Source organism: Prionailurus viverrinus, chromosome F1 (assembly GCF_022837055.1).
Source record: "Prionailurus viverrinus isolate Anna chromosome F1, UM_Priviv_1.0, whole genome shotgun sequence".
In the NCBI taxonomy this organism is placed as follows: Eukaryota; Metazoa; Chordata; class Mammalia; order Carnivora; family Felidae; genus Prionailurus; species Prionailurus viverrinus.
In genome coordinates this window covers 51,370,054-51,390,581 of record NC_062577.1, presented here as the reverse complement: position 1 = coordinate 51,390,581, position 20,528 = coordinate 51,370,054, and the positions used below count along the sequence as shown (strand labels likewise).

The 20,528-nt window shown below is 37.9% G+C and overlaps 1 protein-coding gene across 1 annotated transcript in view; it reads left to right on the top strand.

Moving 5' to 3' along the window:
- Window positions 1–20,528, top strand: part of USH2A (usherin) — a 735,906-nt gene that overhangs the window by 307,681 nt on the left and 407,697 nt on the right. The window contains exons 27-29 of the mRNA XM_047839579.1: window positions 5,057–5,260; window positions 5,388–5,468; window positions 8,320–8,514. Coding sequence (XP_047695535.1) covers window positions 5,057–5,260; window positions 5,388–5,468; window positions 8,320–8,514 — 480 coding nt within the window. The remainder of the gene's footprint in view (window positions 1–5,056; window positions 5,261–5,387; window positions 5,469–8,319; window positions 8,515–20,528) is intronic.

The window sequence follows — 20,528 nt, the reverse complement described above, 5'->3', positions numbered from 1 at the left end:
CTTAAAAAAAAATCACAGTGGTACCCGCACGGCTCAGTTGGCTAAATGTTTGACTTTTGATTTTGGCTCAGGTCATGATCTCACAGTTGGTGGGATAGAGCCCTGCAGCAGGCCCTGCGCTGACAGCACGGAGCCTGCTTGGGATTCTCTCTTTCCGTCTCTCTCTGCCTCTCTCCCACTCACATACGTGCTCTCTCTCAAAATAAATTAAACCTAAAAAAAAATTTTAAATCACAGAACATTTTTTTCAGATAGTTTTGTATGTTGCCCTTAAGAGTGTGCCCTCATACCTATTTATAATCAATATATTTATTCTAACTTGTCTTTAACATATACAATTATAATTTATATATATATTTCCTCATGTGTTTTCAAAGAAAACACATGAGGCTCTGGTTCTTTCAAATACTGACCATTATCTGTATTCATAGATTAAAAAAATAAACTAGGTTGGTGGGCACAGCTAAGAAAAATGGCATTAAATTTTACTGGGGTTTTTTTCTGACATAACTGCTAATTGTCTCTCTGCATTTCCATGGAGCTCCCCCATAGCAAAGCACACGAAAGGGTGGGTTTAGTTGAATTTTAAACATGCTGGTGAAAAATATATATTTCATTTATTATTGATTACCTGAATGAAAGAAAAAGTGCATGAGTGCATGACTTATAACTAAAGCAAGCATTTAACTCATAAAAGGAACTTGAACATAATCAGAGAAATTTTTAATACAGAAGAGGCTACCAGTAGCTGAGTGCATTCTGTGTGCTAGGCATGGTTCTGAAAGCTTTACATGAAACTAAGTGGGCCATCTCTTCCTAACAAGCCCATGACTTAGGTATTATTATTTATACCCCCGTTTTACAGATGAGGAAACTAAAGAACAAAGTAACTTGCCCAAGGTCACATGGTTAGTAAGCAGATAGCGAGCCTTTCTGTCTCAGGCCAGCCTGGTGTCAAAATCCACTCTTCTTATTATAATCAAGGATTCCCTTTTATGGTCATTGGCCTGTATTCCTTTGCTATAAATTGGGGAAAGCACAGAAACTTCTAGTTTGTGACTAAGCATGCTCCCACGTAGAAAATGTTCTCTACATATTTCAAAATCTATGTACTGTGAATGGTTAAAGTTTCCATGAAGCAGTCTTTGCCTATTTGGTAAGTACATAAAGATTTAAATGCCTTTGAATAGAAAATATATGGCAAGCTCTAAGGAGACTTTTAGAAGGGTACTAGTAAGGAGTTAATGAATATCTGGGGTATAAGACAGTAATGACATTTTCCAGGCACTTAAGATGTAACAGCAGCTAAAAATATTACATTCATATAAGGGCTTCTCCTGGTTTTCAGGTTTCTGAGGTTAGAAAGAGCTTGAAAACCCTTTAGATGAGCCAGATTACTTGATCCTACTTACATCTAGGAAACAAATCCCCTGCATCTGTGGCCTTATACTTTCAAAGTACACTAAAACCCATTACTATGATGGGCATAGAGACATGGCGTTAGCCAAATTTTAACTGGAATTGTAAGACAATCATGATAGAAGCTTAACACATCAACATAAAAACCCAAAGGGGATAATTTAATCTGCACTATGACTAAGTCTATGATACTGAAAGATATTTTATTTATGGGTAATACTAAATTTTTATCATTGCAGTATCATACATATCAGTGGTTCTCAAGCCACTGATAAAATATTGAAGTATAGTAGCTGGAACATAGTAAGAACTCAATAAAATTAGCTGTTATTATTATTACTATTCAAGATACATCGGAATCTCCTGGAAAGGTTATTAAAAATGCAGATTTTATGGCCCTATTCCCAAAGATTCTGTCTCAGATGCTTTGAGTGATACTGATCTATATAAGTAACTGCATGTTTTATATAGTGATCAGGAGAATATTCACCATATGGGGGTGCTGCCTGTATGTAGTAAATTGCAATTAAAATTAATTATGTTCACTTACTGTATTTTTTCTAATCCATTCTCAAATGGTCTTAAAAGTGTTCTGTGCTTCTCAATTAGCACCTTTTTGCAGAGGCTCTATTTTGTGGTCATATTAGCGCTATTTTTTTTCTTGTCCATTAATGTTGTAATCTTCCTTTGAATCAAATGCAAATTAACTTTCCTCTGTGGTATGGAAACGCTGGGCAGCCCAATTTGTTGAAGATGTATCACCTCAGAGCACGGGCATTTATCTTAGAACTACCACTTGGGACTATCACTTACCTCCAGTTTGGGGGCGACAGGGCCATGGCACATGATATCGCAGGTTATGCTCTACCCAAAGACCTGTGTGGAGAAGGGAGGAGTAGGGGCTGAACGCACACAGAGGAGCTATTACTATCCTCTGCCATTTTCACTGAGTTCCATAGTTCTGACTATACACAGTGGTCACCACTTTTATATTCACATTAGCATGACAGAGAGCAAATTCAGCTCTGCCAAGGCCTTCCTACCAGCCCAAGTGCCTCTGTGTTGGGTGGTGATTTGTCAGTGTAGAATTCTGGGCCACCTTTTAGTTATTTGGAGGCCTGGGGGTGGGGAGTCATTTCTGCTTCTCAAAAGCAAGCAAAGGAGGCATCTCCTTTCCTCCCACTGCTAGGCCCTTTCCCGTCTTTCTATCCTAACATCCCAATTATATTTTGAAGGTAGTTGAAGAATATTTCTGGTGGAAATCGTTCTGATGGTGCAGAGTTGAAAGAACTGTGACTTGATTTGGCAAAACTGTCTGTCTGTTCTTACATAGCATGGTGAGGACCGCACACTAGAACTCAGGTTCCTTCACCTCCAAGGCCTGAGGCCAGCATACCACTTCTTAAGGAGGATTAATACTTAGAAACCTCATCCAATACTCTCTGGACCTTTTTCCTTATCTCCAGAATGAAGGAAGACTACCTCGATGGCCTTTCCCAAATTTTAAAATTCCATTCCATGAATTAATTTTTTTTAATAAAAAAATTGTTTTAATGTTTATTTTTGAGAAAGAGAGAGAGAGACCACGCACTAGTGGGAGAGGGGCAGAGAGAGAAGGAAACACAGAATCGGAAGCAGACTCCAGGCTCTGAGCTGTCAGCACAGAGCCTGATGTGAGGCCCGAGCTCATGGGCCAAGAGATCATGACCTTAGCCGAAGTCAGACCATTAAACAACTGAGTCACCCAGGTGCCCCACCATGAATGATTTTTTAAGACATTTCTTTTTTTATTCTTAATTCGTTAAATTGTAAAATATACATAAATGTTACCATCTTAGCCATTTAGTGCATAGTTCAGCAGCATTGAGTATATTTACGTTGTTGTGTGACCGCCATCATCTGTCTCCAGCACATTGTCCATCTTGTAAAACTGAAACTCTGTGCCCTTTAAACAATAATGGGACTTTTCTGATAACAGCACTTCAATGTTTACCAGAGCTGCCTTTCCACTGTTTGCATTTTGCTGTTAGGGAAACCGGCGTAGAGAGAAGTTAGGTAACTGAGCTATAAGCCATCAGAAAATCACTGCTGGTAGAGAAATCAGAATTCTTAACTTCTGAATTTTCAAGCAGATGCTTTTATATTGAACTTCATTGCTTTCATTTCCATTCACCCAACTTATGGAGTGTCTACTGTGTGTTCAAGATAGACTAGCAGTATTGATCAGTGGGGTCGAAAGGAACGTGAATAATAGCAAAGGCATTTAAAAGGAAATAGGCTGCAACTTAATGTGTTAGAAGACATAATAAGACATCATATAAATGCTGAAGCGAACAATATGGTCATTGTTACTATTAGCTTATTTTACTGTTAGGCGTTGCATTATGTTTTATTTTCTCTTCCTGCTGATGTGCTTTAATCTTGAAAAGAGCTAAGCATGTGTTTGGGGCCCTTCAAACTTGACGGTATTTTGTTCAGTAAGAGTCAGTGTGTGCTATCTCCAACCCAGTCTGTTCATCCCTTCTTTTACAGTTTTGTGCAGTTTTCTGTGCAGAATGCTGGCAAACTTATTGAGCTGATCTCTGTTTACACAAAATAGCATGTAATTCAAAGCCATTGCTACTCCCTGGCTGACTGGATGCCCTATGGTTCTCTAACAAAAAAACCAGTGCATACTCCTAATCTATTCTTTCCACATTTCCTGTTAAACTTCACAGAACTACACTGCACTGTGGTCGTTCTAAAGTCAACTGGGTAGTGGGGTACCTGGGTGGCTCATTTGGTTAAGCGTCTGACTTTGGCTCAGGTCATGATCTCACGGTTCATGAGTTCGAGCCTCAGATCGGGCTGTCTGCTATCAACACAGCGAGTCAACTGGGTAGAACACATATTCCGAGAAACCTCCGGATGTTGCCGTTGCCAGAGCTGAATTTGCTCTCTGTGGTGCTAACGTGAATATAAAAGCGGTGACCATTGTGTGTAGTCAAAATTGTGGAATGCTGTGACGATAGTAGAGCATAGTAATAGCTCCTCTGTCTGCTGTAACTGGGATTTAGTTCTCTAACTCTGGAAAGATTCTAACAGAATTCATACCAATATCTTAGCATTTCAGAATATACTGAAATGATATTCTCCCTCTTGCTATCTTGCCTAACAATCCTCAAAGGGTATTTTCCCCCAGTGAGCTTGTTAAAATAATTGTGCTCCTTCAAATACTACTTTTGTTGCGTAAACGGTGCCTTATATATGTAACTGAATTTTCCAGAATTGAGGGACATGTGGCTAGCCCTCTACCATAAGGTCTAATTGCCAAAATTTTATTTCAAAAAAATAAAGAGAATGAGAAAATGTGGGCCTAAAGAAGTATAAGAAATACTTTCAATTGAATATATTCAGTTATAATTAGCAGCTTATATATTTTTTCAAGATAAATATAAATACTTCCTCGTGACAACTTAGCCTGGTAAAAAGCAGAAGGAGGCATAAAGGATTTCCCAAATGAGACTCAAAAGTTTAAAAAATTGTATCTACAGCAACCCCCACACCTCATCAAAACGTAATCCTGCAGAGGACAGAAATGATTGGTAATTAATGACTCAAGCCTTTTATGTGATATTAATCCCTTACTATTTGCTAGGTTTCGGTGGTTGCATGAAGGATGTTAAATTTGCACGGGGTGCTGTCGTTAACTTGGCATCTGTGTCCAGCGGTGCTGTCAGAGTCAATCTGGATGGATGCCTATCAACTGACAGCGTTGGTAACTGCAGGGGAAATGACTCCATCCTGGTTTACCGGGGAAAAGAGCAGAGTGTTTATGATAGTGGTCTCCAGCCTTTTACAGGTAATGTGGACGTGCTCTAAATTAAACGTTACATGTCTCCCACTTGTCGCCTCTTCCCTCCCTGCCAGCCCACTACTTGTCCAGATGAGTAATATTTTCATGTGTCTACTTCTTATTTCCGTTTAAGAATACCTGTATCGAGTGATAGCGTCTCACGAAGGAGGTTCTGTGTACAGTGATTGGAGTCGGGGACGTACAACAGGAGCAGGTAAATTTTATGTTAAAATGTGTATGTGCACACACATGCACATCTCTGTGCATACATGTTTGTGCATGTAAGAAAAAGAAGAGGGGCACCTGGGTGGCTCAGTCGGTTGAGCGTCCGACTTCGGCTCAGGTCATGATCTCGCGGTCCGTGAGTTCGAGCCCCACGTCGGGCTCTGTGCTGACAGCTCAGAGCCTGGAGCCTGCTTCAGATTCTGTGTCTCCCTCTCTCTCTGACCCTCCCCCGTTCATGCTCTGTCTCTCTGTGTCTCAAAAATAAATAAACGGTAAAAAAAAATTTAAAAAAAAGAAAAAGAAGAGACTATTATCCTGAAGCAAGTAGTATGTTTGTAATCTTATGAAAGAACATGCCTTGGTTTACAAATGTCAATGGCTAAGATGCGTAGGAGGTCAGTGCTTTTGATTTTTCAGTCATTTAGTAAGTGTTTGCTCAGGCTTGATTCTTTCCTCTTCCGATGCAGAAGGGAGGAGGTTCAAGTTGTCTTAAGGATCTAATAGGCCTGTATCTGTAGTGACATATCTATGGACAGGAAACTTACAGACTGCATAGAACCCAAGGAGCTAACGTCAGGATTAATTGCCATGGGTGGGAGTGGCACCCCCTCACCTCTCTCCCGCAGAGGGTACATTTGCAACCCGAACCCAGTTGGAAGCAGATATGTCTTTTATCACATCATGACAGATGTTTGCCATGGTGGTGACTATTAGGATCTTAGAATGACTCTCCCAGGGTAGAAACTGCTGATGGGTCCAAATTGTTTGAGTTAGAGGGGGGAAAAAAAACCCAGAAGATAGAATATATTAGATCAAATCTCAGACAACCGACTTATAAGTGCTTTGTACTTCTCACAGTGACCACAACGTCTTTTCACATGATACCATCACAGGAAGGCATTCATTGCAAAAAGTTTTGCGAGGCAGTAGGCTTTTACCACTGTGAGTCAAATATTGGTCAGAGAGTCAAATAAATGTCTGTAAGACTGCCATTTATGTCTCTTGAAGGAAGTTTATCCTTAACAACTCCCCGTTTGTCTAAAGGTGTGTTTTTCACCAAGACGTTCTCTCATACTTATTATTAACCATGGGCTACTAACCCAGACACCTTTTGAGAAATCTTCTTAGTCTAGGATAACTAAATACTGAGATGGGCTACTAAGAATAATTTTCAAAGCTCTTTGCCTACAGATTTTCCAGAAGAGGACAACCTGACACTTTTCCAAGGTGATTTAAATTATCATCTATTTATAGGCAAGACAATGAGCCGAATAGTCTCCTAAAATCTTTTTCAACTTCAGAGCTTGGAGAAAGCTCTGATATAAAATATTCATTTGTTACTGGCCTGTCCTCTGCCCCTAGCTCACCTCCTCTGCTTTGTTAACAAATACACTCTAAAGCCTGCATTCAGTCTAAGTCAGCAACGTAAATAGGTATCTAGAAAGTACATTGCTTACATGGCATAATAGTGCCCATTTTGAGTACCACAGAGAGAGCATGCAAATAGAGCTCTGAATTTATAGCAATGATCTGACCACAAAGTCTTATGCTATAAATTCATATTTATAATCTGACCACAACACTGAGCAGCTACATGCTCCCAAGGGTTGGAGAATAATTGCACTATTTAATTATTTTTGAGTCAGTTTTGCTCTGTCCCTTATGAGAAGGCCATCTGTTAGACGGCACCGTACTTTGCCCTGTACCACATTTCAGAACTAATAAAATCAACATCACTCCCGTTGTCCCTTTGCTTGCATGTTGATTGTGTGGCCTGTGTGTTTTCTATAGGTGCCCGTGGTGTTTTAACTGCACAGACAGTGGTTCTCCACCTCTGTGCTTCTCTCCCTTGAAGCTGTTTCCCTTGAAGCTGTCCTGTTTTATTGGTCTGAACAGGAAAGTCAGAGAGGGAGGATATTTGATGTGGGAAAACCAGAATGATCCTCCATCGACAGGGCTCAGGAGTCCACGGGCAGCTAGAGCAGGCCTCTCATCCATCATCCTGCCATGGAGTTCCTTGGGTTTTTTCTCAGTGTTCCCAGAGCAGTTTTTTCATCAGTGATGAAGTTGTTACTGATCAGAACTGGAAAAATAGCTAATAAATAGTTAAAGGTTATGGATTTCTAAAATTAGGGGACCCAGCTTGTGAGTGCGGTGTTGCAGTTCCTTTAAACATCCCCATTTTGTGTTCCTTTTTTTTTTTGAGATACTTGGAAGAAAACACTTTGAATATTCTGAAAATGATTTTGTATAATCTCAAGGGTGCCAGCTCCTCTACCCCCTAAAATGCAATTAGGAATGTATCCTGTATATCGTATCTGATAGAATTTTGCTTTTTCAAAATTAATTTGAAAAACAATTGAATGTGGAAAATTAGATCAGACATCCAAGTACAATACAATCACATTTGTGATATTTTTTGGCTAATACATTGAAGATATAAAAGTGTCAAACCACGATGTATAATAACAGTCTAATTATCTTGCTTCAAAGGGGTACATCATTATATTGTTTGAACTTGTTATCTGCCTACCATCCACCTCCTTCTTTATGAGTGATGTTTAAAACATGTCTGGTACATTAAATGTTTTTGGAAAACCTGGACTACCCTCGAAAGAACGTTATGTCGATGGAGTTTTGATGGTTTTGAAATATCGCTTAAACTGAATGGCTCAAGATGTGCAGTCATATTAAATCAATGCTGAAAAGTTACAACTCTAATAAATTGTATTTATGCTAATGGTTGAGTCTGATTTACTGCAGCCATTAAAAGTGAAGAATAGGGGCGATAGTCTTCTCAGAATGGCCATTTCTCTGTTTTCTCTTTTATTCTTTCACAGCTCCACAAAGTGTGCCAACTCCCTCAAGAGTCCGCAGCATAAACGGATATAGCACTGAGGTGACCTGGGATGAACCTTTTGTGGTTAGAGGTGTAATTGAGAAGTACATTCTGCGGGCCTACAGTGAGGATGACCCCCGTTCACCCCGCATGCCCGCTGCCAGTTCCGAGTTTGTTAATACCAGCACCCTCACAGGTAAGGGCGATTCCGTAGGGAGTAGATTTTATTAATTTTCTTTTTGTTTTGATTTTTAATGACATTATTCAAGAATTTTTCCCCCAAAACATGAGTTATTCTATATTTTTCCTGGTTAAAAACAGCAAGAACCATCTAATGAAATGGAAGCTTATATCTACCTAGGATGAGGAGGATAATTCGACAATGTTTATGGGCTCTTATGGATAGCTTCATCACAAGGTTGATATCCTGTCCTCCCTAAAAGATAAGGTCACAGGGGGCTCTAGTCCTTAAACACTCCATAGACATCATTTAGATGTCTTATGTATACATATGGAACCAGCTTACCTATCTCACCGTGCAAAAATTTACTCTTTGGGACTAGCCAAAGTTCACAGCACCATTATTTATTGGAAAATTGTTGATTAAACCTAATTATGTCAAGGTAGAGGAGGATGAGAGCACCAGCAGTTTGACTGGCAAACCAGTGAATCAATTACTCACAGGCGCTATGCCACGCAGAACGATTGGAGGGGAAAGTGCTCGTACACATCACACGCGTGCGCCGTACTCAAATGCGTGCACATGTAGTAAGACAGCAGTTTTTAGCTTCGTGAAATGTTAAAGCACATTTAAATGGAACGTCAAATTTCAGCCTTTGGCCAAAAAAAGTAAAACGCATCAACAAATTTGATAGAAAAAAATGTCTCCTCTGTCAAAGAATTTTCAAACTTGAAAAATGATATGGATTTCAGAGTCACTTAAATTATCTTTCAATATCTGTTGGTAACCCTCTTCTAGCCTTTTACTTCCTTCTTTAGATTTTTTAGAAACTACAACCCAAATATGTGAGCAATTATGCACAACTTCACATCTTCTAGTTCCTTTTTTCGTACTTTACCTACCTGGTAAAATCCAACCCGATTAAGCCCGTAGATTGCCTTTGCCCAGGTTGCACATTGAGGCTAAGTGGGCTGGGGTGGGGGTGGGGGTGGGGGTGGGAGCAAAAAACAAACAACAACAACAAAAATGAGCAGTTTGTCACTACAAATTCTTGGTCCTCATTTTCAAATGGGCACTCAGTAATGTAGCCAATCCTACTATATTTCTATAATAAGCTCCTTCTTCTATTCTCATTAAATATTTTCGATTTTTCCAAACAATCTAAATGCTAACCTCCCTTCCTCTTCCCACTCAGCTGAGGGGCTTATGTATTAGATTATCATAGACACCAGAGAAGAAACAGAATCTATCATATAGGATTTCTGTCACTATCTTACTAGCAAACATATATATTAATTGCATTTTTCTGAGCAATAGTGTTGTTATTAGGGGTTAAATGCATTAATGTTTGCCAAAACACTTAAAACTGTTTTTGGCGTAATCTAGGCATTTGACGTTAGTATTACCTTTATTTTTTACTTTTCTCTCTCTTTTTTTTCTTTTCTGTTTTTACCAAGCTTTCCTTATCCCCTCAAAGATAAAATCTTCAGAAGTCCTCTGGACCCCAATTCTTACTGCCTTTTCAGAGATGTGACTGGTAGCTTCTCTTCCTCTCAGTCATATTTATAACCTCTCTCTTCACTATAGTGATTCACAAAGTGTGGCCCCAGGACTAACATTGGCAGCCTCACCTGGGACTTTGTTATGAATGCAACTTCTCCAGGCTTCCCACACGTGCTCACTCAGCAACTCCGGAGGCAGAGCTCGGCAATCCTTGGTTTTCATAAGCCCCCCCTTACCTGACTCTGATGTGCCAAAGTTGGAGAACCAGTGCCCAGATGGATTTTTCCCAGAATCATTCAAAATCTATCAACTCCTGTTGTTAAACATAAGCAAGCAGCCTTAAACCCATTATTAAAAGCCTTCCTTTTATTTAAATTCCTTTCCGGCTATGGCTCCCTCTCTCTTTTTCTCAAACTTGCTTTTAGCAAGAAGTATTTATGGATGTTGTACCCATTTATTTCTTCACTTTATGTGGCTTCTGCTCACTTGCCTTGCAAAGGACACCAACAACTTCCATATTTACCTAGCTAAAGGACCCTTTACAATCCTGGTCTCGACTACTCAACATCATTTTACACAGTAGATTTCTCATCATTTATTGAAATATTTCTTTGCTTCAATGACTCTTCCATTTTCCAACCGGATTCTCAGCCCCCCTTTTTTTGGTGTCCTTACTCCTTCTGAAGCTTGCCTCTACATTTTGGAGAACCTCAGGATTTAGACCTGGAATCTTTCATTCTCTTTCTTTTTTTCTACATTCTTCCTCCAGGAAACTCATCAATTCCCACAGCACCAAATACCATATAGATGCTACTGACACACCAGTCCATTTCCCACCTAGATATCCAAATGTGTGTGTGTTCACCAGGCACTTAGAAAGATGGACATTTCTAACAGATGTCTCATAATCTCTAAATTGACCATATCCAAACCTGAACTCTTACTCCTCCTGCATTCCCAGCATAAATGACACCTCCAGACATGTAGTTAATCAAACTTGAGAATTTTTCTCAGCATTTCGTATTCTCTTCATGCCTCATATCTATGTTTATTGATCCATTTTCCAAACTATGTGTTAAATTCATCTGTCTTCTCCTATCTACTGTCCAATCCAAACCACTACAATCTCTTCTTACCTGGACAACCACAACCCTTTTCTTTCTCACTGACCATCAGTCCATGCCACAAAGCAACCAGACATCATGTCCCTCTCCTCAGAATGCCTCAGCTGTTTTCCACTGCCCCTCTTCCAATCTCGTTTTGTCTCAGTCCCTCCTCATTTGCTGGGCTTTCAACTTTTGCTGTTATAATTAATATGATTTTTTAAAAAGTCCTGTGGCACTTGGGTGGTTTAGTTGGGTGAGTGTCTGACTCTTGGTTTCAGCTAAGGTCATGATCTCACAGTTTGTGAGTTCGAACCCTGCATTGGGCTCTGTGCTGACAGCATGGAGACTGCTTGGGATTCTCTGTCTCCCTCTCTCTCTGCACCTCCCCACTCTTGCTCTCTCTCTCTCTCTCTCTCTCTCTCTCTCTCTCTCTCTCTCAAAAATAAATAAACATAAAAAAAGTCCATGTGTCAACCTTTGAAGTAATTCCTGACAATAATGGTAGGATAAATCTCTCAAAATGGAACAACTGGATGAAAGGCTCTTAAAACATTATATACCTTAAAGTCAAGCAGATGTTGATACAAAACTCTGCTACCTAACCTTCCTGAACTTTGAGGAAGTTATGTGTCCCCCTGGATCTTTCTTTTATGTCTTAACCTATGAAGTGAGAGAATAATATTTACCTTAAGAGAATATCAAAATATTAAGTGTCTGATATTCTAGCTGTAATGCTTTTTAGCTGTGTAAACTTATACATATCAGTTAACACCCGTCTGCTTCTGACTTCCTATAAATAAATGGTAATGAAATAACTAGCTACTTTATGAGATAGCTGTAAGGATCACATGAATCTATGTGTATGTAAAGTACACAGGACAGCACTTGATACATGGATTGCACTGTATAAGTGTTAGTTATCAGACATTTTTTAAGTGTATAGTATAATGCTTAACATATAATAATTTTTCAACAAAGAACAGTTATTTGTATGCTTCCAAAAAGGCTGTAAAAATATATACTTACACTAATAAGCACAGCACAAGAGTATATGTTTCATTTCATCCTAGTTGAGTAAGTTTTAGAGCTAAAAACTTTGCAATTTTTCAAAATATATCAGAATATGGTTTTAATTTGATTTATTTGATTGCTAGAGACATTAAGTGTTTTCAGTGCTTATAGGTCATATATACCTCCTTTATGTCATTCCTAGCAAGTTTCATTGTCAGTTTTTCTATTGGAAGCCTCACATTTTACCCATTAATTAAAATATCTTTTTAGGGGCACCTGGGTGGCTCTGTCGGTTGAGTGTCTGACTCTTGATTTTGGATCAGTTCAGGATCCCAGGGTCATGGGATTGAAACCTGCGTCAGGTTTCATGCTGAGCATGGAGCCTGCTTGGGATTCATTCTCTCTCTCTCTCTCTCTCTCTCACTCTCGCTCTCGCTCTCGCTCTCTCTCCTCATCATCGTCGTCCCCCTCCTCTACCCCTGTTCGTGCTCTCTCTCTCTCTCTCTCTCTCTCTCTCTCTCTCTCAAATAATAAAATAAAATAAAATAAAGTAAAATAAAATAAAATAAAATAAAATAGTGAAATAAAATAAAGTGAAATAAAATAAAATAAAATAAAATATCTCTTTCCATAGGAAGAATATTATACTTATGTTTGTCTTATATGTTGCAACCCTCATCACTTCTCATTTTTCTTTTCCTTTTTTTGCATTATTATGTGAAGATGAAAAAAAAATTTCTGTAGTAAATATAATATTGAAAAAACTTTTCATTAATTTTCTGTTGATAATTTGAAAAAGAAACCCATAATCTCCATTCAGGGTAGACTAATATTTGTTTATATTAGATATACCACATTGATAATATATAATGCAGATTCTCTGAATTAGCAATTCTAAATCTGAAGTAAAATCAAATCAGAAACTAGGGACAGAAATTTACAAATTATACCGGCTTGAGGCACCTGGGTGGCTCAGTTGGTTAAGCATCTGACTCTTGATTTCTGCACAGGTCATGATCTCATGGTTCTTATGAGATTGGGCCCTGCATCAGGCTCTATGCTGACAGTACAGAGCCTGCTTGGGATTCTCTCTCCCTCTCTCTCTGCTTTTTCCTGCCCCCTCTCAAAATAAATAAACTTTTAAAAAAATCTAAAAAAAAAAAATACCAGCCTCTCCCAAGATTCTGAAGGATATTCCCATGGAGGATAATACACCCCCTCCCCGGATTGAAACCAGTACAGTATATTATTGGGTGTTACTAAAGGGCATGTCAGTCATGTGAATGGTGTACAGAGAAAATAAAATTGGAGAGCCACTGACCAATTGTTATTTATTTTTATATACCCAATCTGTAAAAAAACTAAGGAAAAAGTCTCAGCTATCAATACAGTTTTATTAATTTCTCTTTTAGAAACTTTTTTTTCTTTGTAATTTCCTTTCCTTTCCTTTCAAAGTTCTTTTAGGTCTTATTAGTAGCACAAAACTGATGATTTAAAAATTATACAGGTTTCCTGAATTAAGTCTGACTGAGAGCGTATTAGTCAGTAGTTGGAGTTCTGTGCTCTTTTCTTACATTACCTTACATTAGTTATTTATATTTTAATGTTCAAAGCCACATTGTTTTAGGCATATCTCTAAAATAGAATTAGTTTGATTGAGTTTTATATTCAATTTGAAATTGAATTAAGTTTAACTCATTCACGTTTATTTTTATAATTTATGTAACGGCTCTTACTTCTGCCATTATATATCATGCTTTCCAGTTTTATTTGTTATTTTTTAATGACTTTTCAAAGTATTCTTTTATTTTTTTGTTCTTGCCTGTGTGGACTAAGAATTCTTTAACTTTTTTTTTTCCCCATCAAGGGGTTTTAAAGTTATATCTGCTGTTCACAATTGTGAAATGAACGCACAAGGATGCATGTAGGAAGTAATCTTCAAGATTATGGAGCATTTAATGGTAAAGAGAAAAGGGTGCTAGAAAGTGAGAACAGAGGCGTAAGAAAGTAGAGAGCGAAGGCTGGATTTGGTGTAAATATGAGGGGTGTGGAGTTTGGACAGTGATGGCTGCTTTGCCAGTTGGTTGAGATAATAACGTATCAAGAGAGGAAGATCAGGGGTGCCTGGGTGGCGCAGTCGGTTAAGCGTCTGACTTCAGCCAGGTCACGATCTCGCGGTCCGTGAGTTCGAGCCCCGCGTCAGGCTCTGGGCTGATGGCTCAGAGCCTGGAGCCTGTTTCCGATTCTGTGTCTCCCTCTCTCTCTGCCCCCCCCCCCCCCATTCATTCTCTGTCCCTCTCTGTCCCAAAAATAAATAAACGTTGAAAAAAAATTTTTAAAAAAAAAAGGGAGGAAGATCAGTTTTGTTATTGATCTTAAATAATCCCCCTTTTGCATTTCTGAGGTGACTTTTGGTGAGATTTTAATGTTTACTTTTGGTTGTTAAAGTGATATTTCTTTGCATGAAACAATGCTGATTACTGGATGCACAAGGCAATTTAGCTTTACTGGTTCACATATGGTTCTTTACCAATTAAGTTATAAAACGTGTTCATCACTTTTCATGTATTTCTTGCTATTATATAGCCAACTCTTTTATTCGTGGATCCTTCTTCAGCTTGGAAAGTTTGCTGTTGTATATGTCCCTATTACTTCTGGTAAAAAATGCCAGCTTTCAATATTGTGTGTCTCTTCCAAGTTGGTCCTCCTATTTGAGAAGTCCAGACACACAGCTTTGTAGAGTCAAATCAATCTACGTTCAAATTCCAGCCCTGTCACTTGTTAGTGGTATGATCCAGGCACATTAAATAACATATCCCTATATCAGAGTTTCCTCACATATAAACTGGGTATAAAAACTTCTGTGTTATGGAAGTGTTGTAAAGATAAAACATGAATTACTTATATAGAATATTTTGCTCTGGTACATAGTGAATGTTCAACAAATTAATCATTATCTTTATATTACTTGGTCTCTGAATTCTAAGTTATTGATTCATAATTATTTCCCTTTTCATATTCTGAGTTTTTGTTATTGATTCTGCTTTCTGATCCTTCTAAGGTGATCTTAAAATTTTTCTATTTCAGTCTTTGATATGATTTGCATTTATTTCTCCTCTCATCCAGCTCACCTTGTCTTCTGCCTACCTCTCAGTATTCTCAGTTTTCATCACTGTTGTTTACCACTTATCTTCCATCTTTGGCTTAATGGACTCCAAGTTCTTTTAGGTCTTATTAGTAGCATAAAAATTATACAGGTTTCCTGAATTAAGTCTGCCCCAGATCATAATAGTCTGTAGTTGGAGTTCTGTGCTCTCTTCTTCCTCTTGAGTCACAGATGTTCTTCTCGTTGGCTAAATGCACCCTGACCTCCATGTCCATGGCTCACTTGCCCCAACCCTAAATGTACCTTCAGATTGAGTGTTTGCTCAGGAAAATCCAATCATTTTCAAGTCACCCAAGTAGGCACTTAGTTTTTGTCAATAAAAACCTTCGCTGGGATTTTGCCAGGTCAATTGAGGTAAAATTGCTCTAGACTCACGGCAATAAGCAAATCTCAACATGCTTCTTCCCAGTATTTGGTAAAGAAGAAGGGCTGATGCTGTGGGCATTTTGTACCCAGCTGGGGATTTGGTTTGCCCTGGGCTATCCTTCAAGTAGTCAATTTGTCTTGGCCTTGTATCCTTCCAGGTATTTCTAAATCTTTGGTCATTTCATTGGTATTCTTATAAGGCTGTGATTCTCAACCATGGGTGCCACTGAGCTGCCCGGGGAGCTTTAAAAACTACTGATGCCCAGACTCCACCTGCAAAGAGTCTGATTTTTTGTTTGCTTAGAACACAGGCTGGACATTGATATCTTTAAAGTGTCTATAGGACATTCTGTTGTACAGCCAGTACTGGGGAACACTGTTAAGGGGAGGACTGAGATCAAGTCTCAATTTTACCCAGACATGCTTATGGCAACTTCTATCTCCCAACTGAAACTTGAAAATATAGGACCCAAAAAAGGCAAATGTCTAGATAAAGATGATAAAGTATTAAAATTCAGTAGGTAAAATTAGCAAAGGAAAATCACAGGACAATAAAACTTAAGTGCCGAGCATTGGGAAGAAGCGGGAAATGACAGTCACGCTGACAAAATGCAGAAAGCAAGAGAGAGAGGGAAAAAATGAATATTAACTAGGAGAACTGGAAGAATAGAATAGTGGGACAGAATATTTACCATTCATGAATTTGGCTACCAGAGGATTAAATGAGATAAATCCCAGTAGTGGTGGAGAGTCCAAGGGTTAACAGCCCCACTCAGGAGCAAATGGGCCCCTTTGGGCCACCAGGTCTGGATTCTGTGCCCTCTGAAGGCCAGGGTTCAGAGCAGGGAGTTCTTGAAAGTTCATATCCTCAGATGGAGCCTCAGGGTAGAAAGCCCTGCAGTTATCACTCCAGTGTATCTTTAGACTTGTTGCAAAGGGCTCCAATTAACTCTGGTAGCTTTTGCTGATTTTCCCTCCAGCCCTGTTAACATGCGAAGTTGCTTCCCAGAGAGACAGCCCTGGCATTTCCCTTCAAACCCAGGGCTGTTCAGAAAGTGACTTCACAATTCGATTTGAAATTATGTCAAGAATGAGTGGATTCAAGAATTTGCACATATACAATATTTTTTTTCTTTTTTTCCTTATGATATTAAACACATAAACTTGATTATCAGCATAATTAGTCTAGCATCTGGCATTAGTGTTAGGGCTATAATTGGTACACCGAAACTATTTTCTCAATTTTGTTGCTGCGTTGCATTGAGCTAAAGCCTAAGAGTTATATATTCTTTCTTTAGAATAATAAATACTAAAAATTAATAATATTTATTATACACTGTATTTTAGTGGAAGAACCAATAATAATCATCTTTCAGATTACCCAAATAAATCTAAATTTGTGTAGAAAAATAAATGAAAGACATTTTAATTTATGATGCAACTAATAATATACCTTTTGCCACTAAAATTGGTTCAGTCCTCAGATGCAGTAGACTCTAGTCTTCTACCTAAAGAAATTGGGTAGCATAATGAAGATCTGTCTCTCATTTTTCTTTCTCTTCTGTAGCTGGTAGTAATAATGAGTGATTTTCAGCTCTGTTGGTCATAAAGTGATTCCTGGATTGCTTATAAAATGCACATTGTTGAGTCCTTCCCCAACGCCCACAAGAGTCTGTATATGGGGTTAGATTTTATCAATCTGCATTTGACTGAGTGTTCCAGTTGGTTCCCTTGAAGAAGGTCTATAGACCACATATTGTAGAACATGGAGACAGGGGAGTGGCCAGGAGAGAAGGGGTCATTTTCACCTGCTGGGCTTGAATTCATCCCAGCTTTGTTTTCACCTGCTCCTTGTCTCAACTACATTAGTTTTGTAGGCAGAATATTGCTAAGGGCAAGTGGAGAAATAGAGGCAGTGTAAGTAGGGCCTCTTGCTCTTAAGGGAAGTGCTTTTGAATGTTGCCCAAGGAGAAGAAGTGAACATTACTTGAGATGTTGGTAAAATGAAGATTTTGATTCAGTAGATATGAAGATGGATGTGAGATTCTGCATTTCAAACAAGTCCAAACCTACCATCCCTAACCCCATATGCCCAGTAGAAGTCAGGGAGCTCACTATTTATATAAGAAATAAAAAAAACAAGTGCTGAATTTCAGGATGCCCATTGGGTTCAGTGATAAAAGATCCCAGTGCAATTCAACAAATGAAATAGAATTTCATCTGCATGTATTTAGATTACAAACATTTAACTATACATAAAAAAAAACACACACACACACACAAAACCAACCAACCAACCAACCAACCAACCAACAATAAAACCTTTTAAAATAACGGCACAGACAAAAGATGCTATCCAATTCTGAAACTGTCAATATCTGCTACCCAGGAAGAATGTGCAATTAATTGTATGGTTTCCCAATCATTGACAAAAAATAAATAAAACTCATTTTGGGGGTATAAAAAGGAATGAAGAATCAAGAGCCCTAGAGAATCTTTGATTAATGAAAAGTTAGAGGCATACACAAAATCAAATGTACTGTACTTTATGGACCATACAAGGAGTTGTCAAGGGGACTTTAAATCATAAGTGATTTTGCCTTATGCCTGACTTTGGAACTTAAGCTCAGCCATTAGTCCATTAATAAGTGAGATGCTACGCTTTATGTGTATGTGCATGTATGTATGCGTATATGTATACATATATGTATACATGTACATATATTGTATATATCATATATAATATAAGCTATTATTATACTTACCTGAGAAGCCAGCAGAGAGATGACTATAATAAAAACTGTGATTTTTTTTTCTACTCAGCTGGGAACTCTTGACTCAACAGTTGTTAAAACTCCCTAGGGGTGCCCTTTGTGCACCCAGCTTATATTTTCATTAAACAATAAGTTCCTCAGGACAAGTATCATACTTTATATTTATTTTAAGTCTTGCTCAGCACCTTTCTTAAGGTAGATGATCAATACACTTTTCTTAAAGTGACGAAGAAATAGACAAATGAACAGATGCAGCTTCCTGCTAACACATTTCTAGTTAATGAAATGTTAATATTATTTTATCCTGCTGAGTTGAGTGTTGAACTACTGATTTTTACTAGTCTCATCAGTGTTATAGTTCTCTAATTTTATGAAATAATGTACAGAACTATCACAACTTAAACATATATTTGGAACTTAATATGCTTATTCCCAACGGAAAAAAAAATGTTGGTAGGGTAAATAGAACCTAAAAATTAGTTCCCAAACTTGCACCTCATAATGGAACTCAAGTGCTATAATTTGCAATTAAAAATAATGGAAGCCAATACTGCTATATTGCTGATAAGTACACAGAACAGAAAATATTCATTTATTAAAAACAAAAGCATTATCTACTCTGTTCCAGGCTAGTGCTAGATCCTACCTTTACAATCTGCTTTTATTGTTGTTTTTTCTAATATTTTTTATTGTGCATAACAAATAATTTGCTTTTATACCATTAAAATATGGTCCACGAACTTTCTCTAAAGTATAATATTATATTTTAAAAAATCACAAAGTTTTAAGGGGAAACACAGTGGAGATGAGTTTTCATTTTTATTTAATTTTACTGAAAGGATCCAAATAACAGTGACTTAGACAAGATTAAGTTTTTCTTTTTCTGGTAATAGATGTTCAAGTTTAGTCAATGTAGGAGTGGGATGTTCACAGTGCCAGGGACCCATACACTTCATCTTTTTGCTATGCCACACTAGGGACAAGACTACTTGCCTCATGGTCCAAGATGGCTGCCTGAGCTTCAACAATCCAGTCTGGTTTCCATCCAGCAGGAAAGTGGGATGGTTGAAAAACGATATGCACATTCACTGCAAAGACATATTTCAGAAGTTGTTCCTCTATCTCTCTATACTTGTGTGTTTAGTAGGTATAGCCATGTGACTATGAACTTAAGTCTATGAATTTAAAAAGTCTGTGAACTAAGTTCATAGTCACATAGCTATACTTAGCTGCTGAGAAACGTTGTCCTTATTCACAGTAGCCATTTGTCCAGCCATCTTTCTGTTTTACTGTGGAAGAAAAGGAGAATGTATAATGAGGGGGCACTTAGTGGTCTGTGCCTCAACAGGCAAACTTCAGAAGTAAATTTTAAAAATTCATTTTGATGGTATTATTAAAAGATGAATTTTGAGGAAGTCTTTGCCATTTTTATAGTACCCCATAAATTAACCTTCCATATTTGTAGTTTATTACAAACTATTTCTTTAAATGTAAATCTTGGTCTGAAATGGTATGAAAAAATTCACAGGACAAAAATATGGCCTATGACATAAATAGTAAAAATAGAAATGATGTAATGTTCCTGCTTAGCTAATGTAGAAGAATTTCATTAGGTAATGCAGTGTTGATGAGTTAATAGCTTTGTCTAACTCTCCTGAATACATAATGTGCCTGAACGAGTTGTACATTGTGAAATCTGCAGATAGCCCTTTTTACAAGTTATTCATTTTCTTTCATGCAGTAAGAATCTGCAGTGCAGGATGTGGATTTCTTTTTGTTACGTGTTGTACCATGGTTAAAAATGAGGGTGGCATATAAATTTTGCTGTATAGTGATAGTTAAGTAGGAATATCTATAATAGTATAGTAGTTGATACAAATACTTCAAGGTTACCAATAAGATCTGATAAAGAAAAGGAACAGTCACTCCCAATTTTTCTGTTTTCTAACTTGTGACCATTTTATATTTGTATTGCATTTGGAACTAATAAAATATATGTGCGTGTGTGCACACACACACACACACACACACCCATGCCCAATGTTTTACTCAAAAGCACACATGTATGCACACACACTGATTCAGAGTCTGAATCAAATTAGT